Here is a 17,366-nt window from a genome sequence, read left to right on the forward strand (position 1 = left end):
CTTCCTCCGCCGGAAGAGACGCCAAGGAGCAGCCGCCCCTTCCCGCCCCGTCCGGAAGCTGCGGGGCGTGGGGGGGAGTGGTGCGGGAAGGGCGGGGAGTGCGAGGGGTGCGGTGCGGGAGGGGCGCGGTGCGGGGAAGCGGTGATGAGGGAGGGGCGGGGAGCGGGAGGGACGCGGTGTGGATGCGGGAGGGTGGGTGTGGGGAAGCGGTGGTGCGGGAGGGGCAGGAGGGGCGCGGTGCGGTGGGGACCCCGCAAGAACCAGTCGGTGCAGCAGGAGGAGCCACAAACACAGATCTTTAATGCGATCAGACCGCGAGAGAACAGCACAGTCACGTCCAGGCATCCCGCCGCCCCCCGGCCCCGCTCCCCTCACCCACACCGAGGTTACAAAAAACAAGAAACGTGAAACCGCGGAATTCCTTGTAAAAACCGACAGGGAAGGGAGGGGACGGCATGCACGAAGGGCACTGACACCCAGGGAGGGAGCGCGGGATACCTGACCCGACAGGGGAAGAAGACCCCCACCCCACCACCCCCCACCCCGGGACCCCCGAGCACGCCGGGCTCGGTCGCGACAGGGAACGCCGCCTCCGGCTCAGTCGTGATACAACACCGGTGCCACAGAACCTGTCACAAAGAGAGGTACCACAGGCTCCTGCCCTCCTCCTGCCCCGGGGGTTCCCTCCATCCTCAGCCACCTCCTGCCCCGGCTCTGGAAACCCTCAGGAAAGGGACTGGCTGAGCCTCCTCTAGAGAAGAAATGAAATTTTCCACCCTTTTGTTCTAAACCCTGAATCTGATTGATCCAGCAAGGTACTAAACCCAGACTCGAGCTCGTCCCTCTCAGGAACGTGCTCCAGCAGATTTGGTCATCATCACGAGGATGAGGAGCTCCCAGAACAGGCAGAGAAGGTCCAAATCTGTGTGTCCTGAGTGAGCTGGGGCAGCCAGGCAATGCTCAGAGGCAGAGGTGTGAAAACAAAGGTGGCTGAGCACTAAAAGAAAAACCAACCCACTTCTGAATTTAACATATATAAACAGAAAGAAAAAAAATTCATTAAGTGAGCCCCAGCAGGACTGGTGTGCTCACAAGGGTCAGGGTGATTTTTGGAAAAGGCTGAAAGCATTACAAGGTGACAGCAGCTCAGGAACTGCCCTGATGGCCACGTGGGCTGGGGCAGGACAACCACGGCGTGCCAGCCAGCCACCCCCCTGCAGTGACAACCATCCCTCCAGATTTATTTATTCCTACTAAAACAAGATCCTGTTAAAACAGTACGTAACTCTGTGTCTCTACAAACTCACAGCTATCTGCCAAACGATAAAAATCCCAAACTACAAAAGATGGGTTGTATTCAGTAAATATAAATGGGAAATTTAGGCTTTGTGTAGAATGTTTATCAGACTATTTACAGTGCAACACAGATGGCAGAGTTCAGATCTCTCCAGCTTCTCTCTCTTCTGATCTCTTGGAACGAGATTTCCCGTTTGTGCTCTCGTGCCGCCTCTCAGAAGAGCTCTTCTCTTTCCTCTCTCTGTCCCGTGACTTCTCTCTTGAAGATCGATCTCTAGAAGATCTGAAGCACACAGCAAACTGTCACTGCAAGCTCAGCAACTAAAAGGCTTTTCAAATACACAAAAGCTTTTCCTAGCAGGGAAAACTCCTCAGCAGTTCCTGGGCCACACTAAGGCACCCGCGCTTTCCTCCTCCTGGGTCACTCAGCTCTGTGCCTCCTGGGGTGGTTTTCATCATGCTCTGAGCTGCTGCCTTTCTGCTCAGCTGCTCTGAATTTCAGCTGCATTCTCTGCAGTCAAACACTCGCTCAGCCCTGGGCCTTTTCTCCTTCACACCCTGACAAGCCCTATCCTTGGCAGCATCCTGGCTTTACAGTCAGGCTGTCAGACTCCTCTTCCCAGCCCACGACACGGGCAGATTTTTTTCACAGCCTCCCCAAATGTCAGCAGTTCTGTGCTGGCTCAGCCCACACAGAAAGAAGCAGAGGGCTTCACCTCAGGTCCAACAGAAAAGGCTGTTTGTTTTCCCATGTGATTCCTGCCAGCCTAACAAACATCCAGCCTTCCCAAAGTGCTGATCCCACAGGAGCTCCAGCAACCTGCACCCCTTCAGAAGGGGGTTTCTGCAGACCCCACAGAGCCAGCACATTATGCCTCAGCACACGTGTTCTTCTTTATAGGAACAAGAAAAGGAGCTGGCAGGTACCTCAGAGGTTCCAGCTCCCATTCCTGCCCATTTTAAGGTCTGGCAGTAGTGCAGAGTTGAGATATTAAACAGCCACAGCTCTCTGTATCCCACAAGCCACTTTGCTGTCCTTAAGCTGTGCCATTTAACCAGCAGACAGCATCAGTCTGATGAGATGAACTCTCCTCTTGTTCCCACAACAATGCCTGCTGCCCTGGGTCCTCCAAGATCTCCTGATCCAGCAACCTCAGACCAGCAGGACCTGACTGCAGGCTCCATAAACTGTCGAGGCAAAGAGAGAAGCTGCACTCTGACAGGGAGCAGCTTCTTCTCTTGTTTCTCTTTTATTTTCTTATAACTGATCCTGCTCTGTCCCCAGTTCTCAGTAACTCTGAAGGCTTGCCAGCCAGCCAATCCCCCTGCAGCCTCCATGGGCTAATTTCAACGTGTTCAAGGTTTTCAAAGTGATCCCTTACCTGCTCTTTAGTAATAGTTATTACAGGGTCTTCCTCACTTCCTAATTGTCCAAACTTCTTTTCTTTATTTTTCATGTTCAAGACAGATTTAAAAAAGGACTTTAGTATCTCAGCCATTGGAGAATCAACAATATTTACACCCCCCCTCAATTATCACCAGATTATTCTTTCAGACCATTCTTTCCCTCCCCTTCATCAGGTGTCTTTAAAACCTGACCTTACCCCTTAGCTAAGTGACACGAGACACAACAGCAGGTTTGGTTCTAGTACTGTACTTGAGTGGTGGTGCCCCATCAGGTGAGACAGCACTAAAGCATTCCCCTGGTAATTAGGAGAATTAAAAAGAAAGCCAGATCTAGCTGCAGCAAGCACCTCCTGAGGGATTTGTTCCTAGACATAGAAGGGCCGTAAAGAAACACAAAATGATTCCTTTCAGTGTTTCAAATGCTCCTACAGCTGCTTGCCTCACCCCTCCCCTCCACCACAGTGAGTATTTTGCTGAGTTTCAGAAGAGACTTAGAGCCTTTCTGCAGACAAGTGACAGGAGAGTGGTAACACTGCTCCTCCTGGCTGCCTCTTCCCCTCCCTCTAGCACAGATTTCTTTAGAACTGTCTCTCTCCCAACCAGCTGCCTTCTTACCCAAACAGAAGGCCTCCCACAGGTTCCAAATCATACATTTCCTTCCCCATGCCAGCACCAAGAGAAACTGAGAAGCAGAAGGTAACCATAGAAATGGTTATGTCAAAACTGCCTCTGGGTTACTTGGGGAAGCTCAGTTAGCTCAAGCAGGCCTTTGTGCTGCTGCTTATGTGAGAAAACCAGCAACTTCCCAAGGCTCTGCCCTGCAAATCAGGGAGCCAGCTCCACCTCCTGGACTCCCCTCTCCAGCTGGTATCTCAGTGCCCAGCCAGTGCTCTCATCCACACCCAGCCCCGGGGGAATCCTGCTCTGGCCCAGGAGCTGGCACAGGAGTCCGAGCCCTCTGCCACGCTCCTGCTCGCTCTACAGGGCGGGGGGAGCCTCACTCTGAGGCCCAGAAGCATGGGTGTCAGGAACACCTACTTGTGTTTTGAACTCCTGTCTCTGGACCCCCGTCGGTGGCCTCTGCTGTGGCTGCGGGAGCGGCTCCGGTGCCGCCGGTGTCGGTCTCGGGACCTGGAGCGCGACTTCCGCCGCTCCCGGGAGCCCGACCTCGAGCGCCTCCTCCTCCTCTCCCGGGAACGTGACCTGCAAAGGACACACACTGCCTCAGACACGGGACACTGGACCTGCATACCTGAGCCCACACCTTGGCCATTCCCGAGTTTACCAAAAAAAAAAAATAAATTAAACCAAACCGCAGAGCACCGGCGCTTTCCTCCGGCAGCGCTCTCCCTCCCGGCCACGCTCTGCAGCAAATGCCATGGGGTGAAATGGATTTGCTGGGAAGCTGAAGAGGAAAAGCTCCCAGGATTAACTGTGGCAAGGCCTAGAGCAGAGCTGACCAACTGTGCCTCACACAAGAGAGGCCTCTGTCAGCAGGAGAGGTGGAAGTAAGCAGCAGGTGAAGTGAGGTACCCGGTATGGCAGCCTGCCTGGAGTCTGCCCCGTGACACTGCTGCACTTTGGAAGCAGGTTGTTTGTCTGCTCTAAAAAGAAAGCAGAGGATGCCAATGTGTATGGCAAGCAGCAGAAAGGAAGGTTTCCAGGCAGGTGACCACTGAGAGGAGGCTGCAAACCACTAAGGTGAGATCTCCAGAGACGTGGGGGCTCTCTGATCTTGAATCTCTGTATTTTTACATCTGAGGTATTATTTATGTAACACAGCCAATAAAAACATGAAAGTATATTAGGTATTATAGAGAAAGGCATCAAGCACATTTAGAGAAAGGAGCACACAGCATCCCTGACAGGGCCAGGGATGCATTTGCTTCCTAGCCCAATGGGTGAGATGAATCTGCAGAGCACTGCTCAAGTGCCTGAGTGAGAGTTCCCATTCCCTTCAGAGAGCAGAAGAAAGGCTGGGGCACTGAGGGAACTCCACTTCAAAAAACTGAGGTCTTTAAAAACCTCTGCAGCTACGTAGAAAGTGTGAGAACTGCAGGAGAACTGCACACTCACCTTCGACGGTCTCTGTTTCTTGATCCAGACCTAGAAAGAAGAGTCGGGTGAGAGAAGGTACAATGCAGACAGGGCTCAGCAGAACATTCCCCCTAGCAGCCCTTCCCAGCAACACCCCAGCTAGGATGTCAGTTAAAAACCCAGACTGTCATGAAAACATCTCATTAGTTCCAATTAGGAGGGCAGGGAGAACTTTTCAAAAACTGAAAAACTTTGTAGAAATGCTGATTTTCCACAGGCAGAGCTTCCTGCTGCAACACAGAACCTCCAGAAACCAATTCAGCCTCTGCTAATTACATTTGGTGTCAGAGCCAAACCACCCCAAAACTTCACACATTGTCTGAACACTCTCATTTTTTGCTTTAATTGAGAATCAGCCATTCTCTCCTTATTTACTGACTTAGAGACCCCTGGGCACTGCTGCATGCAGACTGTTCCAGGGACACAGCCACACAGCTGTGCTGGCACTGCAACAGGAGAGGCAGCTGAAAGCTACACACAGACAAAACTCTAAAAAGCATCAGAGAAGCAGCTATTTTAATAACATCATTGTTTAAAACCCTATCTGGATGAGACAAGATTAAAAGACACTAGCATTCCTTCACAATGAGATGGGAATGTTCAATCACAGAAGTCAGAGGGGAAAAAAACAAAACCAAGGAAATATCTCCTTTTTCAATCAAGGAAAAATAACACTTAGAAAGGAATTCAGGTGGAAGGACTGTAAACAAGGTGGAGCTCAGGCAAGGTTGGAGTCAGGCACACCAACCACATGCTGAGACAACACACAAGTGGATGGGATGAAGGAAAAGCTGACAAACCAGGAGAGCAAGGCAGGAAGAACCACACAGCTCCCCTTCCATGTAACCCAACCTGACAGAGCAGCAGGACCTCCTGTGGATGCCTGGCAGGCAGCTGAATTTCTCTGGTGGCTGTAATTACTCCAAGTTCTTAATGTTCTTTTCCTCTGCATCACTGGAGCACACCTCCATTCCACAGCCCCTGAAAAGCCTGACTGCCCTTCCACACCCATGATCCAAGCAGGAGTCTGCAGAATAAACCCTGGATAATCCCTCCCTAGTGCTAGATTTCCAAATTCAGGGAGCATCTGCCCAAACAGCACTCTCCTGAAGAGCCTGGATCAGTGTACAGCAGGAGACAGAAATGACTGCTGTCCAGTGGGTGCCTGAGGGTGCTTTTTTCCCTCTTCTTTGTCCCCACATCACAGAGGCCTCGTGAGTTTCATAACCTGCTCATGGGTTTTGTCCAACTTATTTCAAAGGAAATCCACTTGGCAGCTCCACCTAAACACTGAGGTCTGCACTTCCAAGCATGCCACCTCTCCAGTCTCCAGAGATTACTGGGCAGCCACAGTCACTGGCAACACCAAACAAAGGGCTTGTCTCTGGTTAGCACTGGGGGTGACAACCCAGTTCTCTCATTGCTGTGTGGAAATCACTGTCTAGTTGGCAAATTAGTAATGCCTGTGAGAGGCAGAGTTTTGCAAGCAAGTTTACAGGTTTCCACAGCATGTCACAGTGCCTGTAAGTAACCACAGACTTCTCCAAGTCAAGACATTCTCTTCCTCTGAGTAACCATGGAGATGCTGCACCTGAAGATACCACAAGAAGAGTTATGAAGGAAACGTGTCTTCTTTGCTCCCTTGAAGTACCAAGCTTTGGGTAAGTCTGAAAGCTGGCAGAAATCCCTGATTTGTTCCTAATGGAAAAATAGCCCTGTCAGCATGGGGCTGCCCAGCTCCCAGCAGGCAAGGTGCAGAGAAATGGACAAATCTGGGCTCTAAGCCTTGTTCTGACACTGGGAAAGCTATCTCCCTTCTTTGGGTCAAGTTCTCATTTTGGAGAGGTAAATGATTTGTCCTCTTCTGTACAGCTGCTCTCCTGACCAACCTGAAACAAGCTTTTCCTGGGTATCCAAAGAGAAGAGCAGCAGGATTCCCCCACACAGAGACAGAGCCAGGGCTGGCCACAGCCCAAGCAGTGCCACACATGGAGCCAGCAAGGACTCAGACTTCAGGCCAACTCAAGGCAGTTCTCAAACCCTTCATATTTAAAGCATCAAATTAACACTCAGATCCAGCCTTCAAACCCCCTCATCAGCTGCAGCCCTGCATGGGCTACCTGTGAACACAGGAGGCTCCTGGACTCCCAAGAACTGAGGGTTTGTTGGCTTTTTTTAAAAAAACCAAACAAACAAACCACAAAACCAAAACCTCAGTAATGCCACGGAAGGAAGACAGCCAGCATTCCAGAGAGATGCAGACAGCAAAGAGATCCAGAGGACTCCTCCTGAAGGCAACTCTGTTGAGAAATTTTCACATAGAAAGGACCTCCAGGAAGAAGAGGCACCAGGAAGAAGAGGCACCAGATTAGATATGGTCCTACAGCTGGTCAGAGCCTGTGGGCACACCCTACAGCAGATGCTGCTTTCCTGCAGTCCCCAGGTACAAGAACTGAGACTATTTCAAAAACTTCACAAGAGTTGCCAGCTTTCACTCACCGTCTGCCCATCCTCTCCTCTCTTTCTCTCTCCTCTCTCCGTCTCAAACGATCCTGGTTTCTCTTCTCCTGCTTCTCTGCCACTGTTTTCTAGAAAAAAAAGTTCACATTGTACTTCAGCCATAGAGCAACAGGTCAGAGAGATCCACAGGGAGACTGCTCAGGTGGTAAGACAAAGAACCACCTCACTGCATGCCATGTGCTAGCTGAGCTCTCTGTCAAGGCTCTCCCTGTCCTCACCACTTCCCCAGTATACACCAGAGCAAGAAATGCCACACTCTGAGTGCTTCTGCTCTAAGGAACAAGCTCTGAGGCAAGGGACTGTCTCACCCTGACACACACAGCACACTGAGAGAGTGCCCCTGCCTCACACCAGTGATCAGGCACTGATCCCAACAGAGTGCCTGGTGAATAAGGCACAGGAGCCACAGCTGCTGCCTGAGTAGGCTGAAAGTTTGTTTGTGAGCAAAGGCCAGCACCACAGTTTCATGACAAACCCTTCCAGGACACTTGTAACTGCTTCAGCTACTGAAGATCTTCATCACTGTGTGAAGCTTCAGTTCAAGCACCTCATGAGGAGGCCTGCAAGCAGTCTTCAGTAGCCAAAAAATACCCCAAGTGAGAAATTTCAGCCTAACCAATGAGACAGAGCAGTGGTACAGCTGGATGGATCTATGGGTGACACAACAGCAGTGGTCTGGTCTGACTCATTCTGAGGGTTCTTATTTAGTTACCCACGTGAGGCTTCACAACTCCCTGTCTGAAGCTTCAGGGATTCTGCAGCCAGGAATTTCTGGGCTGCTACAAGCACCCTGCATCTCCCACAGAGCCTGTGTAAATTCAATGCTAGCTGAACACCTTCAAGGAGGAGGTTTAGAAGAGACAAGATTACCCTCAGCTGATCCAGTTTCTCACGAATCTGAATGAAACCCAAGTGCAATTTGCCTCCAAAGTGGTCAGCAAGCCTCCGGTCGTTGTCATGGAGACCCAGATATGCTGAGCAGACCTCACACACACGCAGCTTCTGCTGCTGGAAACTGGAGGCAGGCATGGAATTCCTGTATTCTTCCTGAGGGAGGCAAAGAAAAGACACAGGCAAATGGCAGGGAGCCCTTACATAGCCACAGCCCTCCAGGGAGACCCCTGCAAAGAACTGCCCTGCAGCTTTCCAGGGTGATAAAAGCCCCCTCCCTATAAAGGAGGTGCTACCCCAACAGCCCCCCCCTGCCAAATGCCTGCTGACAAAGATCCCAGAGGATTAATCCCCCCCCATTCCAGGCAGTTCTCTACACTAGACAAGAGTTTCTAAAAAGCTTTTCTTTGTCTGCCACACTGCAGTGGCTGAACGTGCAGGAGGGGCTGCTGGGAACATGGGAACAGAGGTGAGGATGGCAGCCAGGCCACTGTCACACTGCAGAGCAGAACCCAGCCCATACCTCTGCCTCTTTCTTTTTTGCTCGGACTTTCTCCACTTCCATCAGGATCTTCTGAGACTCATCAACATTTCCTTCAGCTCCCAGCTGCTCAGCTTTAGCTAGCAGCTTTCCTATGTCTTCATTCAGCTCGTGTACTTTCTCTGCCTGAAGAGAATGGTTAATTTTTAATAAAGCAAACTTGCAACTGCTGGCAGCACAGCTTTTCCTTTTCCTTTAAAAAAGATCATTAACAAAAGCAGTCATTGAAAAATGACACTAAGTCTCCAACAGTCAAAGGAATCCCAGCAAAAAGGGATTGATGGGCAAAGCAGAGGCAATGGAGTCACAGACACATCCCAAAAGGGGAAAGAGGGGACATCATCAGTTCTACTGCAATCAGGGGACATGACAGAGTCTGTAGAACCAACTTCAGAAAGGTTTTGTATTGTCCTGATGAAGCTTCCACGGAGGAAAAACTTCATGAACATTCATTAAGTGAAAGGACAACAAGCATGGGACAGATTTACTATTCTAAACTATCACATTAACAGAGAATAGTGGCAGGAAGAACCAACACTTCACTGCCCAGCTAAAGCAGCCTCTTAGAGTTCATGTTTTCTGCTGCCATGGCCCTCTGAAAACCTCTAAGTTTGTCACAGGAATGGCCAGGGCAGGGCTGAAGGTGGGTGGCTGCAATCCACTGAGCCCCACTCCTCAGAACCAAGTGTCAGAGAGCACCACTGCTGTGGCATGGCCTGGCAGAGCAAACGTTCAGTGAGGACAGTACCTTTGCAGACACTTCAGCACTGATCTCCTCCTGTGTCTCAGCCAGACGTTTCTTGGCCAGCTCTGTTCTCCTGTCACACTCTGCAATGAAGGACTCCAAGTGATCCATTGCCTGCACATTCAGACAAAAAGCTGTGAATAAAAATGCTCTCTGTGCCCAGCCTAGCTCTGACAGCCAACAACCAGCAGTGTGCTGCCTCTACAATGCACAAACAGCCTTGAGTACAGATGCCCTGAGTAGAAAACACACTGTGACAGAAAAAATAAAACTGGATCCCTGCCCCTAAGTCTGTCACCTGGAACCTGTCACAACACACAGAGTGCTCTGTGGATGCTGCTCCACACTGGAGCTTCAAAGGCATGAGCAACATGTGCAAAGACAGAAGCCCTGCATTAACATGGAAAAGGGAGACAGAATTTTCTTCCACTGGATCTGTTCCATCACAGAAGGGTAAATCTGGCCAAAGGGAAACCACAGAGCAGAAGGTTTTTAATGTCAAATCCCCTTCTGGGACAAGCCACCAGGTTATAATGACCTAGCAGAGAGCAGGTGTGGGATGGAAGGAATGCCAGGGGAGCCTCCCAGCTGGCTGGGCCACAGGGGTTGGTTGCAAGGGCCATAATTACTTTATAATTTTGAGTCAGGCATTCAGGAAGGGGCTGTATGTTCCTGTAGGAACACCTCAGGTAACAGGGCTGCCATGCCCACTGAGTTCTGCTCGTCAGCCAAACAGCTCCAAGAGGCACTTTCCACAAAAACAACACACATTTTCTCCATACTCACATCCAGCTCAAAAAACAGGTCTCTCTCTTTACTTGCAATCTCATAATCTGCTCGCAGTGCCAGGTCATGGATCTTTGTGCACTCTCCCAGGTCCATTCTCTGTTGAAAGGAATAAGGGAAGGCAAGGTGAGAATCCTCCAGTATGGCAACAATCTGCAGATCCTTAACTCTTCCCAACTGGATCATACCAGAACACAGCCCCTTTAGGAAGAACAGGCTCCTTCTAACATCAGCCCATGAAAAGCTAGCCAGAAGAACCACATGCTTGCTAGAACCCCTTTTCTGGGTGTTCCTGGAACAAACCACCCCAGAGGTTTTCAGTTCAGTCCCACCCCTGCTCTAGGTCACAGCACAGCCTTAGAAACTGCTGGGAGGGAGCTGAGGAAGACACAGCACACTGCAGTACAGCTCCTGCAACAAGCACCAACTGCAGATGCCTCCTCCAAGGAGGTGCAGCACAGCAAAACATGGAGCTGTGTGCCTCTTCTAGGCAGATCTGTGTCAGGAGGGGCACAAGGAATGTACCAAAGACACCAAACCACAGAGCACAGACAGAATGCTGCCTGCCAAGAAGATGGGGGCTGAAGGGAGTTAAGGGCATGGCCAGGAAAGCACAGCCCCATGCTCAGCCCCAGCAAACCTGTAATTCTACAGCTCACCCCTTCCCACACCCAGCTGTGGCCTGGAATCCTAAAGCCTACCCAGCAAAGCTAACTTCTGCATGAAAGTACACTAGTGAGAGACTTCTTGAGAGCATCTCCTCTCCCAGAGAGCCCTGACTTCCATGCTGCCCTTCCCTCCTCTTGCAATCCATGCTCTTTAAATTTGCCTTTTGTTTTCCCCCATCTAGTAAACAGCCACATGAACCAAAGTGGATTTTCCTCTCAAAACATGGAAACTGCATTTTGACATTACTGATAGATAACACAGAACATTTCTCCCAAAGCAGAAAAAGAATATGCCATTTCAAAAGGCAAAATAAGTGTTAGCCACAGTACAGTAAGGACCACCTCATGGCATGAAGGACCACCCCAACCAACCATCCATCCTCTTCCCTCCCAGTTCCCCAGGTGCTGGGGACAAGTGTGTGAAGCAGTGCCCTGGGACAGCAGCAATGGAGGGTTCAGAATGAAGCAGAGCAACTAAAGCAAGCTCTGCCAGGTAATGCTCTGGTTTTCAGCCATTACCTGTGCTATTAGCTTTTTTTTAAAACAGAGAGAACAATTCCAGCTCATTTGCCACCATTTAGTCTTCCTCATTTTGCTCAGATTTACCAGAAACAGGAGGTCACAGCCCGCAGGCTACAAAAACACTGTACCCAAGAATAGTCCTGCTGAGCTCTCTAATGGTAGGAATTTAATGCCTCCAAAAAGGAGCACTGGGTACTTTCAGAGCTTTAATCACATTAATCTTCAGGCAAGCTTCTGCAAAGAATGCTGGCAGCCTACTGTGATTTTACCACAAAAATAACTCTCTGTGATGTGACTGAAATCTTTTATTCTTATGGTTATTCTACTGAGATTCCTTTCCAACATGGGGAGAAAACAGTGATATTAGATGTGACTGTCACAGACTGTAAGCATTCCTAGCTGAACTCTTGTTGCAACTGGAGCCACAAGCTCCAGAGAAGGGGCTGCAACCCACAGGTTCAGGAGCTGACAGTATGCTCTGTATTCCTCTTCATAAAAGGAGAAGAACTCCCTCAGCCTCCTGCCCTGGAGGAGAAGGTTCAGGTCTCAGTGGCACAGAAACCTTGAGTCTTGCCTTGTGCCCCTGGAGGTGACCCAGGAGACTTTCACTCCCAGCTCATTAGCTCTTTTGTCTCACAGAACCCCCTCCTCTCAGGGGAGCCTCAAACACTCCCCCTTTCCAGCAGGGATGGTGACTTGCTCCAACCCATGGCTGGTTTATAAAACATGTGTTTCAGACAGGGAACCAGCAGAGCCTGAGTAAAGGTTTAACCCCCCCAAACACACAAAGATTTGATGCATTTTGATGCCACTGGTAATTAACCCTGCTCACACTTGCTGAGCAATCCACATTCTGAGGCAGCACTGATTTTCCCCACTAAACTGCTAACTCCCCACAAGTCTATTGCCATGAGGGAGCCTCTTTCATAGCAAGCAGAGCTTCTACCCCAGGCAAAAGCAAAGCACAGACCCCACAAAGCAATCCTGCAACCTGCAGACCTCAGCTCACTCAGCTCTCCCAGAGGAGGGGGACACACACAACTCCCTCAATGCAATTTCCAAGCTGTGTTCCACCAGGGCACTTTCAGACTCATCTGCCCACTCGTTAGAGGAGCTAAAAATTCAGGGGGATTATCATCTGATGCCCCCCCTGAGTGTGCTGCAGCACTTCACTGACAGAAACATGTTTCTGATTAGCTGCAGGGGCAACTCAGGGCAGGCCACTGGTGAGCTGGTGACAAGTCCTCTGATAACACCACATGGACATATTAAACCCATCTGTGTTCTCCCAAATTTCTCCTCCTTTCCCATGGAGACCAAATAAAAAAATCATTGCAGCTTATCTAGTGGCAACTTTAGACAAGTTTGGGGGGCAGAGGTTCTTATGACCAGGAACAAGGGCAAAGGAAAGGTCAGTCCAACTCTGCAGCTCTCAGGGATGCTCCAGCCTGGATTCCTTTCCTCACTCCACACCTGAAGGCCAGAGATGGGACTGCCCCACATCTCACTGAGCACAGCTTCCCAAGGGATCAGCTTCCTGCTCTTCCATCAGCCTCCCAACAAGGAGCATCTGCACAGGAGAAGGATGCAGCAGGAGCAACACCTCTGGGGGAGGATGCAACATCACCACCACCAGAAGGCTTGGAGCATCTGTTGGAAGCTTCCCAAAAGATCCCAGGGCCTGATTTCTGCAGTGATGTTCATCCAAAGATGGATGCTGCCCTGTCCAGCTGAGCCTGGCTCACCCACACAGCTCTCACCAGGGAACCTGCTGGAGGTCAGGAGAGATGCCTGCACCCCCCAGCCAAGCTCCATTCTGTGCCAGTTGTGTCAACAGCTAAAATGCTGTTCCTGTTCTGGACATCACATGTCCTTTCAACACAGATCTGTGGCACCAGGAGTTTTTCTGGTGCCTGAGAAGCTGCTGACAGGAGTGCAGAGGGCTCCACAACCACTGAAAGGCTACCAGAAATCATCTGAGTGACTCCTGAGTCTGCCTTCCTACTCCTGTGTGAGATTTCTGAGCACAAACTCCATAGCAAGGGGGAAGAAACAACTTGCTGCAGCCAAGGAACAACAGAAGCAAGAGAGAAAGATTTCAGCACATGGCTTCTCCACCCCAGGACACTCACAATCTACCTGGACACCTCAGGCTTCCTCCAGGCTTTGGCTCTAGCTCCAGCAGTCAGGCACATCACTTAATTCAACCTCTTTGCCTCACCCTTTACCTTCTCCCTGGGAACATGCCAGGAGGAAGCTTGCATCTCCAAACCATCATTTGGGACCCAAAACCATTGCAGGGTCAGAAGTTCAAGAACAGACCCTGCCCATAGTGACCTGCACAGAGGAGGGAGGTGGGCAGAGCAGCTTTGGAATTCTGCAACAGCAGTCAAGTGACACAGAGGCTGGCAGAGCCCTTGCTGGAAAATACACCCAAACTTCAAATTAATAAAAATACAGAGACAGAGAGATTGGCATTCAGCTCCCAACCTTCCCCTGAACTGCAGACAAGGAGAAGCTCAGAGCTGAGGCAGCTTTTGCTAAAGCCCTTTCAACCTGTGCTGCCCCAGGCCCCCTGTGGCAGGGACCCAGGCAGGAGTGCCAGCACCCCATCTCCTGCCAGCCTCTCCATCTCCTGGCAGCTCCCCCCATCTCCTGCCGGCCCCCCCCCAATCTCCTGGCAGGCCCCCCCAATCTCCTGGCAGGCCCCCCCATCTCCTGCCAGCCCCCCCCATCTCCTGACAGATCCCCCCATCTCCTGGCAGCCCCCCCCATCTCCTGGCAGCCCCCCACTGTCAAATCCAGCTCTGGACACAACAACAGGATCCTCACAGCCTGGTTCAGTGGATGGACACATGCACTGCCACAGCATTTAGTGTCACACAGCAAGGGTAAAAATGGATTTTAAACACCCACAGCCATCTCCATCCTGCAGCTCTCTTTGTCACAAGAGGCATTTGGTGCTTTCTCCTGAAAGCAGGACTGCACCTCTCACTGGGCACTGCAGCACCAGGTTTGCTTCACTCCCAGCACCTCACCTTTTGCTCTCAGGAGGAACACGTGAGCCAAACCTTTGGAAACTGCTCAGCTGTTTTCAGCAGCAGCCAAGGAGCTGACCCCAGTGTTCCAAAAACCAGTCAGGCAGTGACTACAGACAAAGCCAGGCTGAGCTGTGACCTGGCAGCACTGCACCAGCCAGGAGTCAGGAAAAAGGGGAACATCCCACAGCTGGGGAGAGGAGATGGAAAAGCTCCAAGGACTGAGGATTATTGCAGCTGGCAAGAAAAAACTTGCCAACACAAAGATGCAGCAGGTAGCTGTATGGTCTTGCAGCCTCCACTGGACAAGCTTCAGGCCCTGACTACCCCAAACTGTTACAGGAGAAATAATCTTGCAGCTTCACGTGGGACTGTGAGAGAAAACAACATTTCAGGCAAATTCTGAGAGCTCCTGACTTCAGCAGTTCCATACACAGGTCACAGAGAGCCTCATCTCTGCTAGAAGTTCCCCCCAGCCAAGCCCTGCACCCTGTCTGCCTCACCAGACTGTCTGGCTGCAGGGCAGATACTTACTGTTCCAGCCAGGATATCATGAGGACAGCAATCCAGGAGGTGGCTCTTGCAAACACGATCGTCTGTAAACTTCACCCTTTGTCTGGTTTCATCTCCTGAAATTCATTTGTGGTTTTAAATAAGGAGACATTAGAGAACCCTGACCAGAGACAAAAGGCGTCGATACGATCACCTCGCCTCACAGTGCAGATTAAAACACTTGGTGTGCCTGCTCCCCAAAACTACTCCAAAAAAAATAAAAAAAAAAATAAAAATAATAAAAAAAAAAGAGTAACAGGATATTCTGGAACACTTGTAACTGGCACCAAACACTATTTTAGCATTTACTCATCCAGCACACCATGTTAAACACAGTGCTGGGGAGCCAAGTAGCATCCAAGGCTTGTCATCCATATAAAGAGACAGCACAGCCAGCAGAGGAAAAAGGAGGCAGACAGGCTGGCTCACAGCCAAAACCTCCTCTTCTTTATTTTTTTTTTCCCCCTTCTTCCCTTTTTTTACTGTCAGGAAGGGGCAGAAAGTACCAAAACCCCAGGTTTATTCTCCAATAAGCCAATAATATGGCTAGGGATCACCAAGCAGGGCTGTGCTGGGCAGTTTTTAGAGGTGACTGCTAATTGCTGACTTGCTAATTAAGCCGTGGGTCCCTTTGGTCAGAACCTCAGGTGTGCAGGGTGCTTCCCAAGGCCCTGCAGAAGCCCCAGCTCCTCAGTCTCAGTCTGGAACACTCAGCCTGCTTCCCACCCACGTCCCACCCTCCAGAGACATTTTACACTCAGGAGCCACTTAAAACAAGACAATATCAGAAAAGCAAAACAAAATAATAATAATAATAAAATAAGTTTTAAAAGAAACAAAGTTAGTCAATACACACTGCGAGCTCCAACATATACTATACCCATCTGCATTCTTCAAGACCTCAGCTGCAGAATTTTATGCCCACTGTTGAAAAGTTTTAAAGGAAAAGCTTTCTTGCCCACACCTGCAGTAAGGAAGTCAGGGGAATGATACATAAAAGTAAAGGCAAAGTGGCAATGGTATGTGACAGTTTTAAAGCTCAGCTGTGTATATGACACAGGCATGTGTAATACTAAAGTATGAATATAGTTTAGGATTCACAAGCATCCAGGAATGATGTTGTGTCTACTGAAAATGGTTCTGGTTTCTTTTTTTCTTTTTTTTTTTTCTTTCTAAGCTACACTTTTAAAAGTTACTTGTGAAAAAAAAAGCAAACACTTTTTTTTTTTTTTTTTTTTTTTTGTTATAACAGCTTTAAAAATTGGTTGTGACTCACGGCTCGATGAACATGAGGCTTTTCTGCAACTCCCTTGCAGATTGATGTAGGCAGGCAAAGATACACTGAACCTTTATAAATAAAATAGAGGGGCCACAATTGTTCAGTTTGTATGAAATAAAAATATGGGAAGCAATTCAACAGCAACTCAACACACAACGAAAGAAAAGCACTTATTCGCTTACAGAACAAAGTGCAAAGGACCTGAGCAGCCCTGCTAATAATGTGCCGGGGGGGGGATTTAAGTGCTCAGCGGGTCACAGCGGGGAGATCGGAACCGCAGCGGCCACACGCTTTGCACAGGCTGTCACAACAACAACACTGCCCGGCTCCTGCAGGCACACCTACCTACCTACCTACCCGCCTCGGGGCTGGGCACCGACCTGTCCCTGCCGCCTCTCCGGGCCTCCTCCCGCCACCGGCCGCTTTCTAGGGCCGAGGCGGGTTCCTAGGGCCCGGGCAGGACCACCCCAACCGGGCTCCCCAGGCGTGCCGAGCTCGCCACTCCGCCCCGAGGCCCGGGCCCGCTCCGCCGGCACGCCCGGGCGGACGCTGCGTTCCGCTCCGTTCCGCTCCGCTCGGCGACGGGGCGGGCTGGGGCTCCGGTTCGGGCCCCGCCGCGTCCCCTCGGTGCGGGCTGAGGCCGATCGCGCCGCAGGTCCGGAGCGGGAGGAGGAGGAGGAGGAGGAGGAGCGGCCGGGCCGGGTCGGACCGGACCGGACCAGGCCCCGCGCGGCTGAGGCGGCCGCCAGGCCGCGGCGTTTCCTGCAGGCCCCGCCCGCCCCTACTCACCGTCCCGGGCCGTGCCCATGAGCTGGTCCAGCAGGGCCCGCATCTGGGCCTGGGCCGACATGGCGAACGTGGGGCCGGGCCGCGGGGAGCGGCGAGCGGGAGGGAAGAAGGGAAAGAGGGAGGGAGGCTCCGGGCTGGGCCTGGGCCTGGGCGGCGGCAGCGGCTCCGGCCTCAGCGGCGGCGATGGGAACGCGAGGGCAGCGCTGGGCGGAAACGGCCCCGCCCCGAACCGAGG

General features: G+C 51.1%; 1 protein-coding gene across 4 annotated transcripts; it reads right to left on the minus strand.

The window, feature by feature from the left end:
- Positions 1-282: 282 nt before the first annotated feature.
- Positions 283-17,366, minus strand: LUC7L (LUC7 like). 4 transcript variants are annotated; one of them, XM_030460244.1, is made up of 11 exons: positions 17,132-17,366; positions 16,340-16,410; positions 15,046-15,140; positions 10,284-10,382; positions 9,501-9,611; positions 8,735-8,878; positions 8,191-8,367; positions 7,300-7,388; positions 4,780-4,809; positions 3,742-3,906; positions 292-1,579 (listed from the first exon to the last, which is right to left on the minus strand). In XM_030460244.1, the coding sequence occupies exons 4-11, from the start codon at positions 10,377-10,379 to the stop codon at positions 1,438-1,440; spliced, it is 954 nt and encodes a 317-aa protein (XP_030316104.1). In that variant the 5' UTR covers positions 10,380-10,382; positions 15,046-15,140; positions 16,340-16,410; positions 17,132-17,366; the 3' UTR covers positions 292-1,437. The 4 variants fall into 4 exon arrangements, with proteins under 4 accessions (XP_030316102.1, XP_030316104.1, XP_030316103.1 ...); XM_030460243.1 differs by lacking the exon at positions 16,340-16,410 and adding an exon at positions 2,679-2,740 and having other exon boundaries at positions 17,132-17,279; XM_008502994.2 differs by lacking the exon at positions 17,132-17,366 and adding an exon at positions 15,944-16,027.

The sequence above is a fragment of the Calypte anna genome, chromosome 14 (assembly GCF_003957555.1).
Source record: "Calypte anna isolate BGI_N300 chromosome 14, bCalAnn1_v1.p, whole genome shotgun sequence".
NCBI lineage: Eukaryota > Metazoa > Chordata > Aves > Apodiformes > Trochilidae > Calypte > Calypte anna.